This window comes from Balearica regulorum, chromosome 5 (assembly GCF_011004875.1).
Source record: "Balearica regulorum gibbericeps isolate bBalReg1 chromosome 5, bBalReg1.pri, whole genome shotgun sequence".
In the NCBI taxonomy this organism is placed as follows: domain Eukaryota; kingdom Metazoa; phylum Chordata; class Aves; order Gruiformes; family Gruidae; genus Balearica; species Balearica regulorum.
The window spans coordinates 30,042,467-30,063,865 of record NC_046188.1 but is presented as its reverse complement, the minus strand read 5'-3'; the positions used below and the strand labels follow the sequence as shown (position 1 = coordinate 30,063,865).

Below are 21,399 nucleotides of genomic sequence, written 5' to 3'. Positions count from 1 at the left end.
GCAACTATCTTGGATATGGAAAGGGCATGGTCCTAGGTGCTGATGTTAGAACAAACGCGTTGAGGTTTCTCATATCTAATGCTTTGATGCAGGTAGGGAAAATGGTTGCAACTTAAGAATTACTGGATGTGAGGTTGTTTCGTAGGTAAGTTTAAGAAGAACCGATGATAAACTAATTTTGGGAGTGAGAATTTAATTCAAATAGAAATAAGCATCAGAACAAGGTAAGGGATAGAAAGCTATTTAGTCATAGATGTTTAATGAGACTGCAAACAGTCTAAACAAATTGTTGGTGTCACTGTTGCAAGCACAGGAATGCCTGTACTTGCATGAAATCACATGGAGAATTTTCAAAATAATTACAAACAAAAAAAGTTTAAACTATGTATGTGATTGAAACTTTACATGTCTGGTATGCTTTCTAAATATGGTAAATAGTTTATTGCTGTGAAAATTAACTGATTTTCTATCAAAGAAAAACTCTTTGTGAAGTGACTATTAGAGTTGCTCCTGAGCCTCACCCACGTTTTTACTGTTTTTTTTTCTTTTTATGCTCCCATGACTGACTCTTTTTTCAGTTACATATTGTCATACTCTTTAGACCTTCCCTTTATCTAGCAAGCAACTGTTTAGAATAATTTTTCACTGCTGAATTACTGAATAGTGGATTATAACTACATTTTAGTTATGTACATTTACGGCTGGTATAAAGGAATGATAAATAAACTGGCATGTGATATCATTATTTACCTGCATTATAGTATCAAGTACGATCCCCTCTCAAGGAATATAACGCTATTGTGTTATGTGCTCTTCAAAGCAATAGGAGAGGTAAAAATGCAGGATCATGGAATGGCTGAAAAATGACAGAGCAGTGAACACAAGTGAATTCGGGTATCAAACAGATCTAGAAATGATTTTGCAGTTCTGGTTCTTTCTTGGCACTACAAAGGAGGAAACGCTTAAATTTGCTTAAAGCAAACTTGTAAAAGGCCTGTGTGAGTTTTACTACCACGGATTTTTATTAGTCTTTGCATAAGGTGATATATACTATGCTTATTTAATTGAGTCTCCCCAATCAGTTTGATTATAAGTGAGTGGGATTGTCTTCAGAAACTGGCTAGGATGTCAAGCACACTGACCGATTTGTATAATTAATCCTAGTGATTATCCTTTTTAATTCCTTTATGCGTATTGGATCATTCTGGGTGTACCCATGGCTACAGAAAATGTGAGATGACATTCTCAAAAATACCTGATATGGGTCTAATTCTGCTCACCTGACAATAAAATCTTTTGAGTTTGAAAGGCAGCATTGAGGCTAGTGCTGCCTATAGCTGTAAAATGCTGCCTTCAGCTGTAAAAATGCTTTGGCTCAGCCAAGATCGTAGGCACATAAACAGATATCACATATGACTTTAGCTGGACAATTTACATAATTCTATTAAGCACGTGATTTGATGTTTCTCTAGAATGGCTTTGATGTAGGCCATAATTCTCAGTAAGCCAGATAAAGAAAATGATTAAAATATTGAACGGAAAAGAACATTTTTGGTCAAAATATATACTTTGTATATATGGTTTTGGTCAAAATCTATCATTAATGTTGAACTTGCAATTTAGAAACACAAATAAATACATATATAATTATAAATGTATAGGTCATAAATGAAATTAGTATTATTATATGATTAATTTAGGTAATTTTTATTTCTTTGAAATCTTAGCAATTTCCTCATAATGGCAATTTTAGCTAATTCCATCGGCAATCTTTATTGTAATCAAATATAGCATCTTGTATGAGCATATTAAAAGTACTTAATAGCTATACTTCCCTGCTTTTAAAGCGCTTCCCACAAATAATCTCTGAAGAACTGCATGCCATAAACATGCATTTGAAAAACCTACACTGGATCCTCTCACAATCTTTTTATGAGATCCATCATACTACCATACTTTAGCATGTGTGAAACTGTTGTGATTGATGAATAGTATTAGTAAATCTTATACTAACTGAAAAGGAAGAAACAGGAAATACTTGAATATGATAATCAAAATGGAATAAAATACTTTTGAAATTTGGCTTCCAAGATGACTTCCAGGAAAGAATAAGTCTAGTTAACAAGCTAGATGTAATTTATGACAAGTACAAGCATTTGTATTCCTAGTTTAGTTCAAACAGATTGCTAAATGCATTACAGTAAAAAGAAAAAAAAAATCCTGTTAAAGGTAAGAAGGGTGGAGTTGATGTTGGAGGAGCTGTGCTAGGTCTTTGTATTTACTCTGTTTTTTTTCATAGCTTCATTTTACATTTTAAGCAAATGATAAGGGATCATTTTCTCCCAGAAAAGAACCCTGGTAACAATTATTGCTCAACAAATGTATGTCTTCCATTTTAATTATTTAATAGGAGTGAAACTGGGTTGCCCTTCATAAACAAGGTGTCCCTACTTCTCTATTTGGAGTGTTCCACTCTGTGTCATTGTTAGTAGAGCACGAACCGATGCTGCCCAGAGGGAAGATGGTAAGTCCTGTATGTTCAGGAGTGGCTGTTACTTCGCTTGTCCCTTTACTTCACAGCCTGTAGTGCTGTAGCACTACTACCTGGAGTGCATAAAATTCCCAGATATAATTGGGTTCCGTTTTGTTACTTCTGGTGGATATTGAAAAGAGTTATTAGCCTGAAGAATTTTCTCATCAAAGGATGCAACCAGAGGTGCGGGGAGGTGATTTGCTTATTCAACAAATGCAGAATCAGCAGTGGAGTGCAGGTGTCTGACACAACTTGTTCTTCATCTGCACAATGGAAAACGTGAATGACAGCACTAGAGGAGCAGGAAAGTGTTTTCTGTGTAACTGAAAGCCCTAGCTTCCTATGATATGTTCCATATTATAGTATGATTTTATTCCTCCTGAAAATGTTTATTAGTGAATGAAAGAACAAGCTTGGGAAAAACAATTATCGTATTATACTGTCCATCAAAAATGACTATTCTAAGCTTAGAGGAGTTTTTAAGTTGTGATAAAACAGCATAGTTTTCATTCCACAAAGAAGCATCTGTAATCCTTGTAAAATCAATTTTTCTCAACATAAAGGACAACCAGATCCATTCATCCATGATGCAGTTTGCCTTTTGCTTTGCAAAATAAATTTGTTTAAGACAGAAGCATCTGTTCCTGTTTAAAATATCATCAAGGGGTGTAGTTACCAATTAGAAGAAGAGCGATGCAGAAAACATCCATGTCATCTTAATTGTATCAGATTTTGGCAACTGCAAAGAAAAATACCTTCCCAGCAGACCGTTCATCTCTCCCTCCCTCTTAGCTTTTCACCGATTTCAAGATTTTTCTGGAAAAAATGTTATCGTTTGTGGCAGGCTCTATAAATAGCATTTAATTCCACAGCTGCTGGGAATGCAGACATTTCCAGCATTTTCCACTGTTTCTGCTGGTAGCTTTCCGGCAGCTGGAATATCTCTCTCTGTTATGTTCTTTAGCTAGGCTCAAGAATAACTGAAGCTCATCACAGTATTTTCTGAATTTATGAGGTAGACCACTTTTCTTTCTTTTCTTTTTCTATCCTGGAGCCCTGGTATCTGACCTAAACCAGGTAAATCTCAGGAACTCGTGAAGTGGCTGCCCTCACATTTATTTAAGCTGCTTGTTTGAGCTTCCACTCCTCCTTACTGCTGAGTAAGTCAATTATTTGTCTCAGATGCTGCTCACAGATTTCCCAAACAGCAAAATGAATTTTCATGGGCAATGCAGAAAGAAAAACAATATAATGAGAATGTAGCTTAAGTAGGCCACAACTTTTGAATGAAACACACTTGGGAACTCTCCAGAGATAACTTATTTATTGCAGATTGTTTCCTTACCTCTTCTTTGCTCAGGCAGTTAACCTTAACCAATGCTTGATGTTTTGGTTGTTTCTATGTGGAGGGACCCTAGTCATAAAACTGAAATTACTGAGTTGAAGCGGTTTTTATCAAAACAGACTTAGACACAAATGTTTTTCATGGGTTATCTCTTTCCTTGTTCAAACTGTGAGACTACTTTTTCACAGCCTAGGAGTAGATGTTTTGGCGCAAAAAATATGTTCCAATCACTATTAAATGGGTAGCTATATTTAATAAATCAGTCACTGATTTTGACCATCATATTGTCGTATTATACAGCCTATATATATTATATCCTTTGCATTGGTTAAATGATGGGATGACTGAAATGTGCAAACTCTATGGTATTTAATAGCATCATTTTTCATACTGCTTTGGTTTCATGTTAGTCTGTTTCTACAGATTTTTACTATACCTTCAATGCACTGAAGTGACCCTTTGGCATGAAAGAGGTATAGAAATAGGTACTGGTATAATGATTTCTAAAATATGTGGGTTTTAGTAAGTGAAAGTGCACTTCTGTACTGTTAATTGTGAAGAAGCAGTGGGTGTTTCAACAGGAGAAAAGATAAGATAAGGCCTTTAGTTCCAAGAAAGTAATTTAGGTCCAATGCCATTTCATATCCACTGCAGCTGCTCAGAACTAATTTCAAGTCAGTAGAGTCACATGAGTGGATATTGTGAAGGTAGAATAAAACATGTAAATTGGAATTTGACAGCTGATTAAACAGAGCTGACAGTATGTCATACGATATTTTCGACTAAATGCATTTTTTGAAAATTCAGTTGTTTTAAATTTGGACATATAATTTTTACCTGCAAAACCAGGTTCCTGAGAACCTAGCTTGGACAGGAGTTACAATGCTGAGGGCTTGCGAAACCTACCTCTTGGTGGAACAGAATGGCCATCTGAGTTAAGAACAGAACTCTCCTTGCAATGTGTGAGGCAAGAGATACCTTAACTGCAATTCACCATGGCCTCAGTGTAGGCCAGCATAAGCCAATGAAGGATGCTAAGGACAGGAATTTATCTTACATCTTGTCCTAATCAAATAATCCAGTTCTGTATGAAAAGCATGCAGAATATTAGTTTTTCTGTATTTTCTGTGCACTTGATCAATTTTCTGAAGACTTGGCTACTTGTCAAGCATGAATAAACCACGCGTGCTAAATTTAAAGCCTAATGCCCGAGGGAGAATCACTTCCTTGTATTTAGTAAGAGAAAGTTGTGATGGTGGTTTTTCCTCCATGCACAAATGGTTGCAGAAATCTTAAGCCAAGTGAGAGCTCTAATTCCTGCTCCTTTTTGGAAATGGCCTCCACTGTCAAAGCAAGTACCTTTAACAGAACTTTATGAGGTGCTTTGGGTGGAGCTTGCTCAGTCACTCTGATTTAATTCTACTTTTTGTAAACTTTATTTTTATATATAGTGGCTGGAATCTAGGACTGAGGCTTCCCAAGTGAGTATCTTAAAAGTTCAGGTTACTGTGGGGTCTGTAAATCATGTTTGTTTTTCTCTGTCTCTGAACAAAAACTTAAGTTTTGAGGCAAACCCCCAATACTCTAATTTATGCTGAAAACCTGTATTTTTCTGAAATACTGTGCTAGTATAATCATCACAGTTGTGTGGTTTAATGTACCATAGGAGGTTGGCAACGGTGAGTAATTAAACTGAAACTCTCTAAAAACTATTTCAGAGTAAGTCTGTAAAATAATCAATACATGTAATCAAGATGTTAACTAATGACACAATTAAGGGGCTGATCCTGAACAACTTTGGTAGGCCTTAAAGGAAGTGATAGGCTGTCAGAACTTCTCAGAAAGAAGCCATAAATAATAATATAAAATTAATATTTAAAATTACTCTCTGATTTTTGAAATTATGCATTAGGAGTGAAGGAATTAGAGGCTTATGCTTATTAAATTTTTCATATGGCCTTGAGAAAACAGTTTAACGTGTTTGGGGTTTTTTTTGGAGGGGGGGTTTAAGCCTTTTATGTTCCTCTGAAATTCTTGGTTTAATTGAGGAACAAATAAGTGTCATAAAAGAAATTCCATTTTGCGAGCATTGCAAACCTAGACAGTGGTGACATCTGGTGAGGGCGAGTCTTATGGAATTTCAATCCCAATTTCCAGACTAAAAGCTACATATAAAAAACAGATGCATAATCTTTTCAGCACAGAATTTGCTATTTAAGGTTAGGAAAGCACTTGTAGAACCACATGCCTTTGTATAAATTCAGTCATTGCACACTTAAAAAAAGTTATTCTTGTAAGTGCATCTGAGATCACAATCATTATTATTTATCTTCATGTACAGCGCATACAATTTTCAAATGGCTACATATTTTTTCTACTTAGCAGTAGTTTTCCATTGTAACATTTTTCTGGATGTATGAAATATCAGTCACATTTCTGCATGCGCATAGTTTGCAGCTGTATGTTTACCCAGCTTTCTGAAGAAATTCTACCTATCTATGTAACTTGCTTTTGCTGCATAAAAATGGTTGTTAATAAAAAAAGACATAAACTGAAGACATATGAGTGACTTCTAGCAATATGCTCAAAACAATGATGAAAGTTTCTTTTCTGAAGTAGGTACTATTCCATCATAATAAACATTTTGGTTTTATACAAAATTTGAAAATCATACACAACAAGAAAATCTAGAGTAAAACTTTGAAGAATAACACTGGAAAAAATTTGGCTTCTGGATAAGTGAATATTTCTCCATTCTGCCCATTTATACTCTTCCTTTTTCAGGTACTGTACACATATTTGGTAGCAGGATGAAAAGGTCTCTGAATTGGAAATGCCTGTAATTATATGTACTGACTTGAAATTTCACCAAAGACAAATGCTAGTTCAGATCAGTATTTCATTTCTACAGAATGTATCAAGATCCTATTGTTTCTGTAGGTGCTTGATCTAAAATTTAAATTGCATATCAAATTGAATGGACCTCCTGTGGACTCTTTTATGGCACCTCTGTTTATTAATTCATATTATTGAATTGTTCAGTACAATTCTGAAAATAATGAGAAAATTGTGTGAGTTGAGCAGATTTACCAGAAGCGTACACCATGTATGGTGCAGAGAACAAGGAGTTTGCAGCTTGTTTACTCATAAAAAGTGCTGGTGCAAATGTCTGACCGCCTGCTGGTGGCAGCAGACAGGGTAAGATCCATCATTGTCGAGCTACTCTTATGAAGCAAATTATATCTTAAGAGCCTATTTGGGCTAGTACAATTATTTCTCGCTCTGGAGAATTAAAATATAATTTCCTGGTCACATCTCTAGGAGAATTCTCTGTGCTTGAAAGCATTCAGAGAAGTCTTTGGAACATGACTTGGAACTTTTTGTAGCAGGAGAAAAAAATAATAAACCCAAATGAACAACCATAACTGTCTGTACATTCTCACAGTACGAAATGAGCGTAGCCCAGTCATAATGGGCCAGACAACAAAGACAATGCTTTCTGAGTTTTAGAGGTCCATGAATCTGAATCAGAAATGCCCAAACCTGTTTATTCCCATGTATGGGTAGCTTTTGTAACAGAGGACTGCCATCCTTCTCTTTCATGCCAGCCCACAGGTGACTATAAAAATCAAATTGCAATCTGCTGTGCAGGTGGTCTGGTTCTGTGATATCTATTCTTCTAGTGCATGCTGGCCAGGACCCATTGTGCAAGGTCAGCTTTGAGATGGACTTTTTGGAGTATTGTAAGGTGATCTCTGCACCATCATCCTCCTTTGGGTCTAACCAAAAAATCTCTGTGTTTCGTTGACTCTTTGGTCCATTATCATAGAACCACTCACACAAGAGTCAAAATCCATTGGGGAAGGGAGTGAGGAAGAAAGAAGAAAGGTATCCAGAGTAAGTAGGACTTCATTCAGAGTCCTTGTTACCTATAGTGAATCTCCAAGCTTTAAATCTATATCCTTTCCTTTCGTTGCTGAGCCAGAGTCCAACTCCCACACAGACAGCATTGATGCTTCAAGCCACATCTTCCAGAATTCTTGTGCCATTTCTTAAGTACAGTCGCAACAACATCTAGTCCATCTTACGTAGCCTTAGAATATAGGCAGGTGCCTCCCTGGTGATAGCATGCCATAAATAAACAATGAAAACATCCTTATAATTTTATAGATGATGCTGAATAGTACTGATTTTTACTGCCTCTGCTTGCCTTTAGGGAGTAAAGAGTTCTGTCCCTCTTAACAATTTGTAATTACAGGTATAGTTAAGCTTTAAAGCTAAATTTGTAACCACACCTATTTGCGATTTGGGGGATTGCATAAGTATCTTACCACTTCATTGTGTGGGATTTTGAGAAGTATATCTTGCAAGATTAAAAGAGGAATATTTTTCTGGTAAGGAAGTTTTGACTGGCAGAAAGCATAAACATAGAGCTTTTCATGAGCAGGGGCAAATGGCTGAGAGTTTTCTTTTGCTACAGTAAGGATGAATTGTTCATGGTAGAAAATATGTCAATAAACCACTTGAGCTATATGAGTGAAAACTACTGCCTATTCATTTCTTGTTTGATGATATCCTGTTCTTTGTGGTGGTATGCTCTGAAGTCTGGACATTTTGTCTTGTGGAGGTTTAATAAGAGAGTACCATCAGGCAGGACACTGAATGTTTATCTTTTACTAAACCTTCATTCTGGTGTTGCCTTCTTGCTGATTTTTTCCGATATAATTGTTGGGCCAGAATTTCTTCCCTCAGTCTTTCTGTTACTGTTGACTGCAGATTCTGATAAGCTAAGCCTCTTCGCTTCACTGGGGGCAAAGTGCTTCTTTTTGCCTCGGCGTACTGTTAAAGTGTCATGGTTAAATGTGCTCAAGGTAGTGCAAGCTCTAATGTTGAATAGATGAATTTATGGGGGCAGTGCAGTGCAAAGATACACTAGTTTATGCTGATAAGCAGTGGTCTTAGTTCTTAACCTGCTAGAAGCTTTTTTCATTCTAGAACTGACAGAATAATAATAATTGAACTCTTCCTGTTTCTGCTTACATCTTTTCCTTGTTTCACACCAGGTAAGCTGTATTTTAGATTGAATTTCCTTTCTATTACTCTGATCACCTGGTTTTTGAATCTATTCCCTAGCATCTTTTTGTCTTGTATTTAAGCTTCTCATTTTCTCGTAGCTACTGCTGACCTTTTATTTCTTTTTCTCCAGTTTGTAGTCCTTGCACTTTTGCTTTATCTGTGCTTCTTTTCACAACACTGCTTTCTTTTATCTTCTGGTCAAATGCTTAGCTTTTGGAGTTCAAAAGTCACCTTCAAAAACAGGTTTGGTTCCTTTATCCCTGATCCTTCCAAGGATTTGTTCTTCAAGGATTCAGCTTTCTTGGAAGAATCCTGTGCAAGAATCTGTAGTTTTCAGTGAAACATTTCAGTCATTTTTATAGCATCTTCAAGACAATATCTGTCCAGACTGGAAAAAAAACCTTACCAGAAGTACTTTTTTCAAGTGCACTCAGACTGCAGGGGTTTGGATTTGCCCTTAATGCTAGAAATAGCTGAGGTATTGATATGCACCTGCATGAAGGGGATAAAGGGGCAGGCTGATACCTTCCCTCCTTCACTCTTATTTTTTTTATTGTTGCTTTTGTTGTCCTAGTTGTACCCTTCTGTTGTAAAATGGTAGACAAAGGTGCTTCCTTTTTGTTTCTTCTTCTTCAGGGATTGTGCTTTCAACAGCACATGTCAGAACTATTGTTTCTCTACTGGAGTGCATACGATAACTAACATTTGTGCAAAGCTACCCAAAGCATCAGTGTTAATGCTGAACGACTTATATTACAAATATTATTTTAATCTTATAGATAAAATTTTGAAGTTCTAAAGTTTCAGAACAATCAAAATTTTGATTCTTCTTCTAGCTTAACTTAATTTTGGTGTATCTGATCAAGCTTATGGTAAAAGAAAGCAGTGTTAGGTAACTAAGAATGACTTAATAGTGTAAAAATGTTTGTGCCTTAATTTTCTGTGTTCAGCTCTAAGAGCCCTTGAAAGCCTCCTTTCTTACTTCTTACATTTTATCGACTTCTGTGAAGTTGGTCTTAGTTAAAAAATAATCAGAGAGAGATCAGAATCAGAGTTACTTACGTCAGGGGATGCAGTCTGTAACAGTGCTGGTGGATAGTCTTGGTGCATATTATGTACTTGTGTACTCATAAAAGTGTATTAGATGAAAATTTGAGAGAATCTGATACTGAAAAATGTCTTGGCCACTATCAGTATTGTTGAAACTGATTTTGAATTTAAGAATTAAGTTCTGCAATTGCCAATATTTTTAAATTTGGCTAGAGTGCAGATGCAAAATGAAGCTGGAAACATGCTTGAACCCTATCTGGAGATGCCATTGATACTGTTTATCACATAGCTTTTTTTCCAAAATTTGTAAGGTACAATGTGATGAGAAAGTAATTTTTTGGATTGTATTCAGAAGATGAGTGATGGTGAAACTATGAAGCTCTGAGTACAAAAGTTGAAGTTGTCTCTGTCATTTAGTATAATCCAGCAACAATAGTTCTGCACCGGGGTTTGGGGAAATACCCCCAAATGATGCTTTGAGTCAATCATAAATGACCTTGTAAAATTGCACAATAGAAAGGAAGGGGATAAAGCAACTGTACTTATTTTCTTGGGTGATGGTTTCAATCAACTGATAGCACAGCATGACTGGGTATCTGTTTTTAGGTGGCGAGTAAGTCAACATCAATGGTCAGGATTTTATCCAAGTAGTAATAGAGGGAAAGAATTTGCAAAATAGTTACTGAAGCAATGGTTCATCCTTGTAGTACAGGAAGTCTCTTATTTTCATCTATACTAAAAATTAATCCCCGAAATGCAAAAAATGTTTAACAGTGCACTGTTATTGTGATAACTGAATGTCCAAAACAACTGAATGTACACTTTTGATAATGTATTACTGATATTAGATAGTACAAAACAATAGAGCAGAACCCTTTAGTATGACTCAGTACAAAACATGATTTGTGGTCCAAAGAGTTTAGTCTATTTCTGTGAATCCCCAAATTGAGACAAAAAGCAATGGCTGTGGCATTCTTCTAGATTAGGCCTGAAAATACTGTATTTAACAGGTAAATTATTTATAGTTAAACTTTACATGACAGCAAGAATTTGCAGGGTCAGCTAGCCGCAGTGTTGCGTGTCTCATATGATACAGAATACTGATTTCCAAAATGGATCCGGCTCTTTGGTCTCAGCAGCTGAATTGTTCATTGTTCCATAAAATAGCAGTTTCTTCAAAAATCTTTATTTATTCTAATACAATTATTAAAATTTAGTGCAACAAAGCTGGTTTCCAAAATCAAAGCAGTAGGCAGGTAGGCAGTCAAGGACCTGTGGTGGTATACACACCAGCAAATAAGCAGATACTCTGCAAAACAGCTCTGAATGTTCTCCCCTACATCTCACTGCCTCTGTGCATACTTTAAGATATTTTTTAAATCCAGATTAGTATTCAGCCAAGCCTAGTCTTGATTTTGCTGTCTTCCTATTTAAAATATTTTTTCATATTAACTCTTTGGAGAAAAATTTTGGAACAAGGGACCACCTTCTTGCTAGAATAATTATTTTGTGTCCTTCACTGTCTGACACTTGTAGCTGGTGAAGGAAAAAATTATGTTATGATTGCAAATACTTTGCTTACTACTGATCACTAGAATGACAAAAATGGCTTTATCCAGGGAGATTAAAAAAAACCACACCCCAAACCACAAACCAAAATCCAACGACTGCTCATGTGTATGTTGAAGAATCAGCATATGAGAGTTGCCACTACGTATGTCTTCTATGTTCTGACATTCTGGAGTAAAAATTAGGACAACAGATGCCTACGGTGGTGTAGGGCAGTTAAGTAATAAAGGATGCTGAAGTAATGATGAATTTATATGAAGCAGCTAATTTGTCTTTGTCCATTTTAATGCTAATCTCTTCGCACCACATAATTTCCCAGTCACTGTTTCTTACTGCAGGGCAAACCTGCGCTGAGTCAGAAAAGGCCCGGAAACACAACTGCTCGTCCAAGTGCGTTTGATTCTCTGAATACATTCCTCTACCCGTACGAGTCTGGCACTATACAATTGTTTTCAATGTCTATACGTGCTGTAGTGTAGAATTTTTTCTGATGTACCTCATAATGGTTGTCTAATGGGATCATTGCCAGTTAGTCTCCCTCCTTTTTCTTAAGTGAGAACATAAAATGATATGAGCCGGGAGTGTGTAAATTTTATGCACTGTTTCAGGCAACATTTCATTATACATCACAGTGTTTAGGTTTTTACATAAGCATGTATGACATATTTTCTTTAGTAGAGAAGTATTTCTTTCTCTCCATGCTGGCTTTCTAGGCTCAGTGTGACAATTCCAATGCTCAATTAATTTCAGAGGAATAGTTAAATATAAGGTTGGGGGTTTTTTGGTTGATTTTTTTTCCCCCAGCTATTCTTTTTGAGAATAATTGCAGTTAATGCTGGACTAGAACTATTGGATATATTTTTAGCTGAACTTGGTGCTTGTGTAAAGGTGCACACAGTTGGTACCTCTTGAGATGTGAACTCTGTCTCTGAAGGAGAGCTCTGCTTTGCCTCAGGTATTAATCCACTGATTAATTGTAGGGCTGTAATACTGTACAGTTTCCACCGTATGAAATTCCTGGACTTGGCAATATAGGTGCAAATTTTTGATATGATGAGTATATTGGATTTATACCCAAACCTTTTATTCATATAGATTGTCATACCTGTAGCTTTATATATATGCATACACACACACACACACTGAATGTACATATATATACTGAAGTATATACACACATTGAAAATATATATATGAATTTATACATATATATGAATAGTATATATATGAATATATATACACATATATATGAATTTAGATCAGGGATTCACAGTTTATTGAAGTGGCTGAAAACACTGAATAAACTGAGGGCTTCATAGACGTGAGTTCAGGACTATTTGCTGTTTGAAATTTTCAGTTATGCTTTCTTTAAAAGGAAGCTGTTTGCAGGTTAAGGTCTTTTGGTGAGTTGTTCCTGAAAGGGGTCCTGCTTGGATCCACCAGGTCCTCCTTTGGAGAACTGCCTGCAAAAACCAATGCAAGGAGAATGGCTGAAGCACCCTTTTAGCTGTATAAGGTGGTGGTTAGGCAAAATACTGAGACCCTGAGAGGAATTGTGGTCTACTGCTTTAAAGACCTTTGGACAAAGAGCACATAGGAAATATAATGACTGCTTCATTGACAAGAGGTTGGGGTCCTTTTGAAGAATGAAGAGACCTAGGTTGTGAAAACCAGCAACATTTAAGGTTCCTGGATAGCATGGTCTTAAAGTGCTATTTTATGACCTCCATCCTATCCTCCTAAGTCACCTTTTTTTCAAGGCTGAGAGTCTCAGTTTTCATTGAACAGAGGTGATTATGTATTCTTCTTTGTCCTTCAAATTGCCTTTATTGAGCCCTTTTCCAGCTCCACTGGATTATCTTTGTGTGATGAGAGGGGCAGAATGGCACATAACATGCCAGATGTGTACCATGGATATATATAGCGATGTAATGATTTTTTTTTTCTTAATTTCCTATTCTTTTGCTAAATGTTCTTAAATATTTGTTTTCCTTTTGACAACTATTGAATATTAAGCTGCTGTTTTTTTACGGAACTTTGATAATTTTCCTTCCAAGACATTGCTCTTGAGTATTAACATTCATCTTGGAGCCCATTCTACACATGCAATTAGGACTCTTTTATTTCTCATACACATAATTCATATTTGTGTATAGTGAGTTTAATCTGATATTTTATTGCTTTTTTGGTCTTGTAAGGTTCTGCATTTCCTCAGAGTTTAAATTTGTCCCAAGCACTTTGATACTTTCTGCAGACTTTTTCACTTGATTGTTCACCCCCTTTTCAGGTCATTCATCAGTTTATAGAGAAGCACAGTGCCTAGCAGAAGTTTTGGTGAAACTCTACTTGTGATCTCTGTTTGTCTCCATTCATTCTCCATTCCACTGCTACTCTTTCCAGCCTTTTACTCAATTATTTGTCCATTCAAAGACCTTCCTCCTTATCCCATGGCTATTTAGATTCCTTTAACTTTTGGCATAGAGTCTTGTCAAAAGCATTTTGTAATCTGTTTGGTTTTCAAAAGCAGTGGAGTGCCTTCCTCTAAAAACATGGTACTTTTTTAGGTATAGCCTTATACTGTTTCTACTAATTTTCCTGGTATAAACATCAGGTGGAAAGGTCCTCCAGAAACTTTCTTTAAAAACTGGTATCCTAAGAACAAAAGAAGTTTCGAGTGAAAGGTCATGCATACCACAATCAGCAATTTGGCTGTTTCACCCTTGGGTTCTCACAGATTGCCTGGGTAGATAATGCCTAGACCCTGTGATCTATCAGTTTGTTTCATAGTCTCTCCCACTATGCTATCGATTTCAGACAGATCCTTTGCTAAATCCTCCAGAACTTCCTCTTGCCCTGATTTGCCACAATATTTTCCAGTTTCTAGCTAAACACTGGCCTTATAAGATTTACATTTTCCTTCATCTTGTATTGGAAAACGAAGCAGCAGATACCAAAGAGCATGTTGGGTCACTGTAGCGTCTTAAATCCTGATTCACAGGCATAATCAGGAACGCAGGCATCCATGGTGGGATTTCCGCAGTTAATCATTGGTTGTCTGGCTTTGCCATTAAAGCCTTGGGGGTAGACTATTTAATGGACTTTAAATCAGTCACATTAAAAATTTTAATCATGATTCACATTAATGTTCAGGCTTAATAATGGCGTTACTATGCAAGGCTCTCTTGTCTGTATCCTGCAGGAGTTCAGGTATCATTGTATTCCCTATAAGATATACCTTCTAAGAGTCTACACCCATCAAATAGGAGGCCCAGCAGTGCTAAATGAAATTTTTTCTCTTTCTGTCCAATTTGTTCAGATTTTTAGATGTAATAGTAGGATAATTGTAAAGGAGGTATTTTTGAAATGTATTCACAGGGAATAATATGAAGAGAAAAAACTAAATTGGGTCTCTTAGAAATCAGTTCTTTGAAAGCTTTTTGAAATTGTATTTCTTAAATCATGTAGGAAATCAGCAACAGAATCAGTGTAGCATGGATAGTGTTAATAGTAAATTCAAGTTGCTCTCTATGTAGTTACGGACATGATGTATTTCTGGTTTTTGGTGTAGTGACACAGTTTATCTTTGCAGTAGATACAGTAGATTGCATTTTCAAGGAAAGATGTAATGAGCCTTATAACTTGGCAGAGAATTCCTGAGACTATTGAAATGAGAAAGAAATGGAAATATAACTTGGCTCCCTGAGATATTCATTTTGACTGTATCTATTTAAGAAAACTCAACATCAACGAACTCATTAAATCTGATGTTAAAATTTACATCATTAGATTTCAAAGTCAGCAAGCAGACATAATTATTTAATGATGGAGTTTCTCTGGGTTTTTTGGGCCATTTTGGAGAATGAATAGTTTACTTGACAGGCAGGTGGCTGTATAGTGCTTATGGCTGATTTTAACAATATGTGACAGTAAGAAAAATTAGAGCTCATTAACATTCACTCAACCCAGTGTCTGCACCACTGATCAATGCTTGGACTACTATATGGCTTAAAATGCTTAATGAATCTTTGTTTGACAGGATCCAACTGCTGTTGGAGGAAAACGTGGATGATCTGATAGCTGGCAGAGTGAATATGGCCCGCGCTTTATAAACAAGGAAAATGTGAATAATTGGGGAGCAGAATGAGTGAGAGAAGTCTTTCAAGACTTGCGGTGATTGATGAAGTATATTATGGTTGACACACACATTCTATGTTTTGCATAAAAGCGTTAGCATCTGATTGAGCGGAAAACCAGGGGAAAGCGAGATTGCCTATGTGATTAGTGGAAGGTAATCAGCCATCTGTTAGGCATAATGCACTTACTAACGATGAAGATAGAAAGCATATGTGTGCATGTGCTTACACAGGATCTCTCACCTTTTATACAAGCATCCATGAAAATATAGAACTGTATAGAAAGAACTAACACAAGGCAAAATATAGTCTAATTCATCTATTTTTTTTCTCCTACCAGAAAGAGTACAAGCTTGTAGGTATGTTGTGTAGTTCATAAATGTGTCCTTTCAGCAGACTGAAACACTAGCTTCAGAAGTGAGAGAAACAAATCATTTGAGGTGTATTTTTTTAAAAAATAATGGCATCATAACTGTCTCTTGCTATGATTGTGATGATGAAAATAAGGCTGTGCCCTGAAAATACTGAGAGATGAACTTTTTATTGATCAGGACATTTTAAAATGTGTTTTCAGCTGTTCACTTGAAAAGTTAAAATCATGTAGTTTATAAAGCTAATTCAGATACAGAAAGGATTTGGGTTAGAAGAAAGCTAGAGGCTGATGTAGCATTGCTTGCCCACCTAAAACTGTCATTGATGCCACCAGGATTTTGTGATGTAGAAAAGACAACTGATCTTAGCTTTTCATGTTTATAAAGAACTTTAGTGGTGATAGAGGTCTGGCATAGCAGGAAATGAATCAATTCTTTACGTCTTTAAAAAAAATATTTTTGCATAGTAGTGTGTAAAGAGCAACTCTGAAAATGTATTGAGTTTTAATATGTGTTCTAACACTTGTTTTAGTGGTTTATAATTCACTATCTGTACATATCACAAAATGTGGAAAGACAAAATACTCCAGAAATTTAACAAACTCTAAAGCCAGCATTTAAAATCAGTCACTTAAAATACCAAACACCACAATATATGAACCCATAATATTGTTTAACTTGATCATCCATTCATATTTTTTTTTAGCAAATGTTTTAATCTACTAGAGGAGAGTTTGGTATACAGAATATTATTCTTAAATACACTTTTTCAAATTTCAAATTAAAATTGGTTTCATTGAAATTTATTGCATGTCACTGATGGTATGTTATGCGAATACTGGAACTGCTGGAGAAGGATTTCCATGCCCTATCTTGCTGTTTCCACCTTCTATGTTTCAGTATAAAAGTAATATCCTAAATATTGGAAGGGTAAGGCTATAGCTAGAGGACGATAGATACAAGTGTCTATACGAGAACGGGGTGGAAAGCAGCAAATTTAGTCATCTTCAGTAGACAGTGCCTTAACAAAACATTATGAATTTAGTCCTCTGCAAGGCTGCTGACCTAGTTAGAAATATGGAAGTCTAACTTGCATGCGGTCAGTAATCCAAAAAGCAGAACCTACTTCTGATCAAAAGTATTTTGGCAAGTTTTATAACTCCTAAATTGCTTCAAGTCACTACGTCTGTGAGATTTGCTGTTGCAGCTGGGCCTTGCTGTTTGCCATTTAGTCACTCAACATTAGAACTTTGTAAAAACCACCTCTGTGGCAGCAGGGATTTCCCTGTTTTCCTTTCATACCCAGTGCCTGAGGGTGACCGAAGCTTGCGCCCGCAGCGCCTTGCCAGCGCGTTTGGTAGCTCAGTGCAGGCGTGACAGGGAACTGTTGCTTTGCCACAGTTGCGGAGGAGCTGGGGGAGGGATAGCGGGGTGGAGCTTACTGTTTCTCCAGCGATTTTGGGAGCACTCCTGTGAACGCCCCGCTTCAGTGCCAGGTTTCTCGGAGAGTGCAGGAGAACCTTTCAGTTTTCCTTACTCGCAGCGTAGTTGGATGATGATGCCTTTTTATTCTGCCAAGAAACAATTTAATGAATCCGTGTCCTAGGGTTTGGATTCAGTCATTTCTAGCTGCAACAGTTTCTTCTTTCAAGCATTTGTGGGCTTTTTAAAGCTTTCCCAGACCTTGCTAATTAGTATCCACAGTGTGTTTTATTACCTTGTAGGATTTTTTTTTTTTTTTAAAGAATGTGAAAAGAATGATCTATTTTAAAGTTTCTCCACATATTCTTACTTGAAGTGTTGCAGCTTGTCGTGATCTGGCAGAAAGAAAAGGATTCAAAGGACTTTAAGAGCAACTAGGATTAAGGAGGTATTAGCTGTAATGCTGGAGAGCCAGTATATAGAGTCAAGCACATCGTAACAAAAACCAGGTCAGCAGGTTCCTAATGGTTGCTAATTGCAAACTCAGTGTATCAAAGCTTAGAGCTATGCTCTGCATGCAGCATGTACTAGCTTTTGTTTGCTTCTGCGGGAGCATGTTTTAATTTCTGTTTGCTAATTGCTTTAATGTCCTTACTAGAGCTGAGTCATATTGAAAAACTCTCACAGAGTGCCAGGGGTTTGTTTTGTGGAAAAACTACTAAGCAAGTGCTGCACTTCCTGTGTTTCTGTATCATTTAGTGATTCAGGACCAACTCTTTTGCTGGTAGGCATGTTTAATTTGTTAACGATAAACATGCAGAAATAAGGACCACATGCACTTCACTAAAATGTCATTTTCAGGAGGAAATTATGTAAAGAATATGCTTGAAGTAATAAGATAGTTTTGGCTGTTAGAACAGTTGGTTTATATGCTTTAAAACCGGGACTACGAGCAGCAGTGTCTAAGACAAAAATGTTTTTGATTCGAGTGATTTGTCTAACAATGCATTTTGAGTATGTATGGCAACAGAGTTTAAGCTGAAAAACGGGCAGTGAAAAGAGATGGACTTGAAAAATACTCAGCATCTTGAAACGTTAATGTCGTACAGTCTTGCTGCAGAGCTTTTTATATGACACCATTTAAATCTGAATTCTTCAAAAATCTAACTAAAAGAGTTGGAAATTGTGCAGCAGGCACTGAGAATGATTGGAATCTTCTTTCATTCCCTTTCTTTGATTGCACAGATTGAAAATTTTGTGCTGAAGTGCCAAATTAATATGTACTAGCTTGATATCAGTTCTAAATATTGTTTTGTGGGGGTGATAGATGTGCAAAAAATAATTTACTATGTAGTGGGAGGATAGAAAATAAAATCAAATTAACATTAAATGTAATTTTTTTTTCCTACCCAGCTGTGAGAAGTAGGCTGGTGTTTGGATACTCCTTTGGTACCTTCATTGCCTGCGGGAGTTGTATGGATGCTGAGACCCCACTTGAAATATTTAGAAATATAACTCAGTATTCACCGTGTAGTTGATTTAATAGTGAAAGGCACTGGTTTCTTTTCTGCAATCTTATAACTGTAATGCTAAAAGCTCAAATGCAGTCTTTATAGAAAAGAGGGTCAAACTGTAAAAACTTGGAATGATGCCCAAATTAGTAGCTGCATAACTGAGTTATTTGCAGTCTTAGCACTGTGGAACAGGAATACAAGCAAAAGTTACTAAACTGTAGTTGAAGTATTTTTACTATGAACTGGGTAAAAGAAAGAAAAAACAGCTTTAAAAGGACCTAATCTTCCTAATTCTCTTAATGTCTACTTATTGAATATAGCTTAGGGTTGCAAAGATTGAAGAAACAAGTAAGTGCTCATATAAGGTTTAGTGAAGTTGCGTGTCAAAGGCAGGCATGTGTCAAATTTAAGTCGCTCCAAAATTAGGTAAAAAAATACATCTCCTACTGAATGAAAGTTTTCATAATGCTTTAGGTACTTAGCTCCAAACCAAGTGCATGCTGTTAAGTACTTTTTTTCTTGGGCATAGTGTTTACGGCAGCCTTCTGTATTACCTACAGCTAGAATGTACAGAGAAAGAGGTACAAAGCAAAATGTTTTACTTATCTACTTTTTCCAGTGAACCTAGTAAGTATACATTCGTGACACAGATTTTGGGCTTTAATAAAGCCACTCTTGTAAAATGATGTTTTAGTTGTAGGTACATATTTTGACATTTGGAATTTTTATTTATAAGTTTTGATAGAGTTGTTGCTTATTGCAAATAACTACAAACTAACTAACAAAACTACAAGAATTTAAACTTCAAAATTAAAATCTGCCTACAATAGATCAACCAAGTGTCCTCAATAGTAGCTTCAAATTTGCCTTCAAAATTTTTGTGGTACGTGTTCTATAGTAAGGTGGACAGTTGGGAAATTTGAATAAAACTTGAGATATTTTGTGTTTAGTCATGAATATCAGGCCAAGGAATATGTTCTATTACGTGCTAGTTTACAAATACCAGTCCTATATTAACTGGTGGAGTTCAGTAAAGTTTTGCTAGCTTTGTCAATGCTCAGTTTATGTTGCAGTTGTAGAAAATAGGAACATATTTTTCATCAGTGAAAGCTGTCATTTCCAAGGTGATTGTCTACAATGAGAGAAATGCGGTATTTGTTATTTTTCTCAAAGAACGTGTTTCTTCAAATCAACAAAGTTGATTTGAAAAACCTATTTATTCTTGAACTACTAGTGTAGATTTTCCAGGTGAAGAATTTATTTAGAAGTATAATACCTCTCAGATGTTGCCATTTACTCCTTGTCTACTGAACATTTTTGTTGTGAAATTTGGTCTCATAACAGCAGCTTCTCTTCTTTTTATGTTTGCAGCTCTTTTGGAAAGAATTATGGTTTAGACTTTCCCATGTTAGCCATGGATGTAGCACTTTCTCCCATGAGAACACAAGAACTGGATCCCATGCCGTCTGATGCGTCTCCCATGCTTATAAACATGACTCCTACAGTGGAACGAGATGGGGAAGAGGATGTCATGAAGGAGCTTGATTCTGGCCAGCAGTACGAAAAGCCACCTCCTCTACACACTGGGGCTGATTGGAAGATTGTTCTCCACTTGCCAGAAATTGAGACCTGGCTTCGGATGACATCTGAAAGAGTCAGGGATCTGACCTACTCTGTCCAGCAGGATTCGGATAGCAAGCATGTGGATGTGCACCTAGTACAGCTGAAGGTAGGATAAATTTTATATTGCAGACTTTTCAGTGAAGGTGGTTTGCATGACTCTGCTACTGGCAAAGTAAACAAAAGGGTTTTTCATAACTCCTGTAGCATGTCTGACAGCCTGTGTTAAAAAGTGTATCAATCCTTTTCAGCGAGATAATAGAAACTGTATCATTCTCAGATTTTTTGCAACATTATTTACTCATCACTTAATTCAGCAGTCATAACCGTTTTAATGAACATGTTCACACTCCAAGAGCAGGTAATACAACACTAATGATAACCTGACATCTCAGAAGTGCCCAGAAATATTCCCATTGATTTTAATGGGCCTCAGTACCTAAAACTCCCAAATTTGTGTCCCAATAAGCATGACCGCTCATTTGAAAACTAGGCAAGTTTCAGAGGCAGTAGTATAGAAAGGTGGTCTAATGTCTGGCCTTGCAGTCATGTAAAGGTAACGTTGGAGATTGAACTCAGGTGGGACTACAAGCAAAATGGTAAATGTGTAGAATTTTTTTTCTGCTCTGAGTCTTGGTAAAAATATGAAGTGACAAGATTCAAACAGTCACAGCCAAGTAAATAAACCTTTCTTCCCCCCCCCCGCCCCCCCGCCCCAGCAAGAAAACGCATTAGCAAGACTAGACTTTGTCCCCCCCAAAATCTG

At 36.5% G+C, this 21,399-nt stretch overlaps 1 protein-coding gene across 5 annotated transcripts in view; it reads left to right on the top strand.

Moving 5' to 3' along the window:
- AKAP6 (A-kinase anchoring protein 6) overlaps positions 1-21,399 on the top strand; it is a 292,075-nt gene that overhangs the window by 38,886 nt on the left and 231,790 nt on the right. For 4 of the 5 annotated variants that reach the window (XM_075754013.1, XM_075754011.1, XM_075754012.1 and 1 more), the window contains exon 2: positions 20,385-20,742. In XM_075754013.1, coding sequence (XP_075610128.1) covers positions 20,419-20,742 — 324 coding nt within the window. In that variant the 5' untranslated portion in view covers positions 20,385-20,418. Of the gene's footprint in view, positions 1-17,500; positions 18,009-20,384; positions 20,743-21,399 lie in introns of those variants that run through there. The other variant, XM_075754010.1, reaches the window with a different exon arrangement.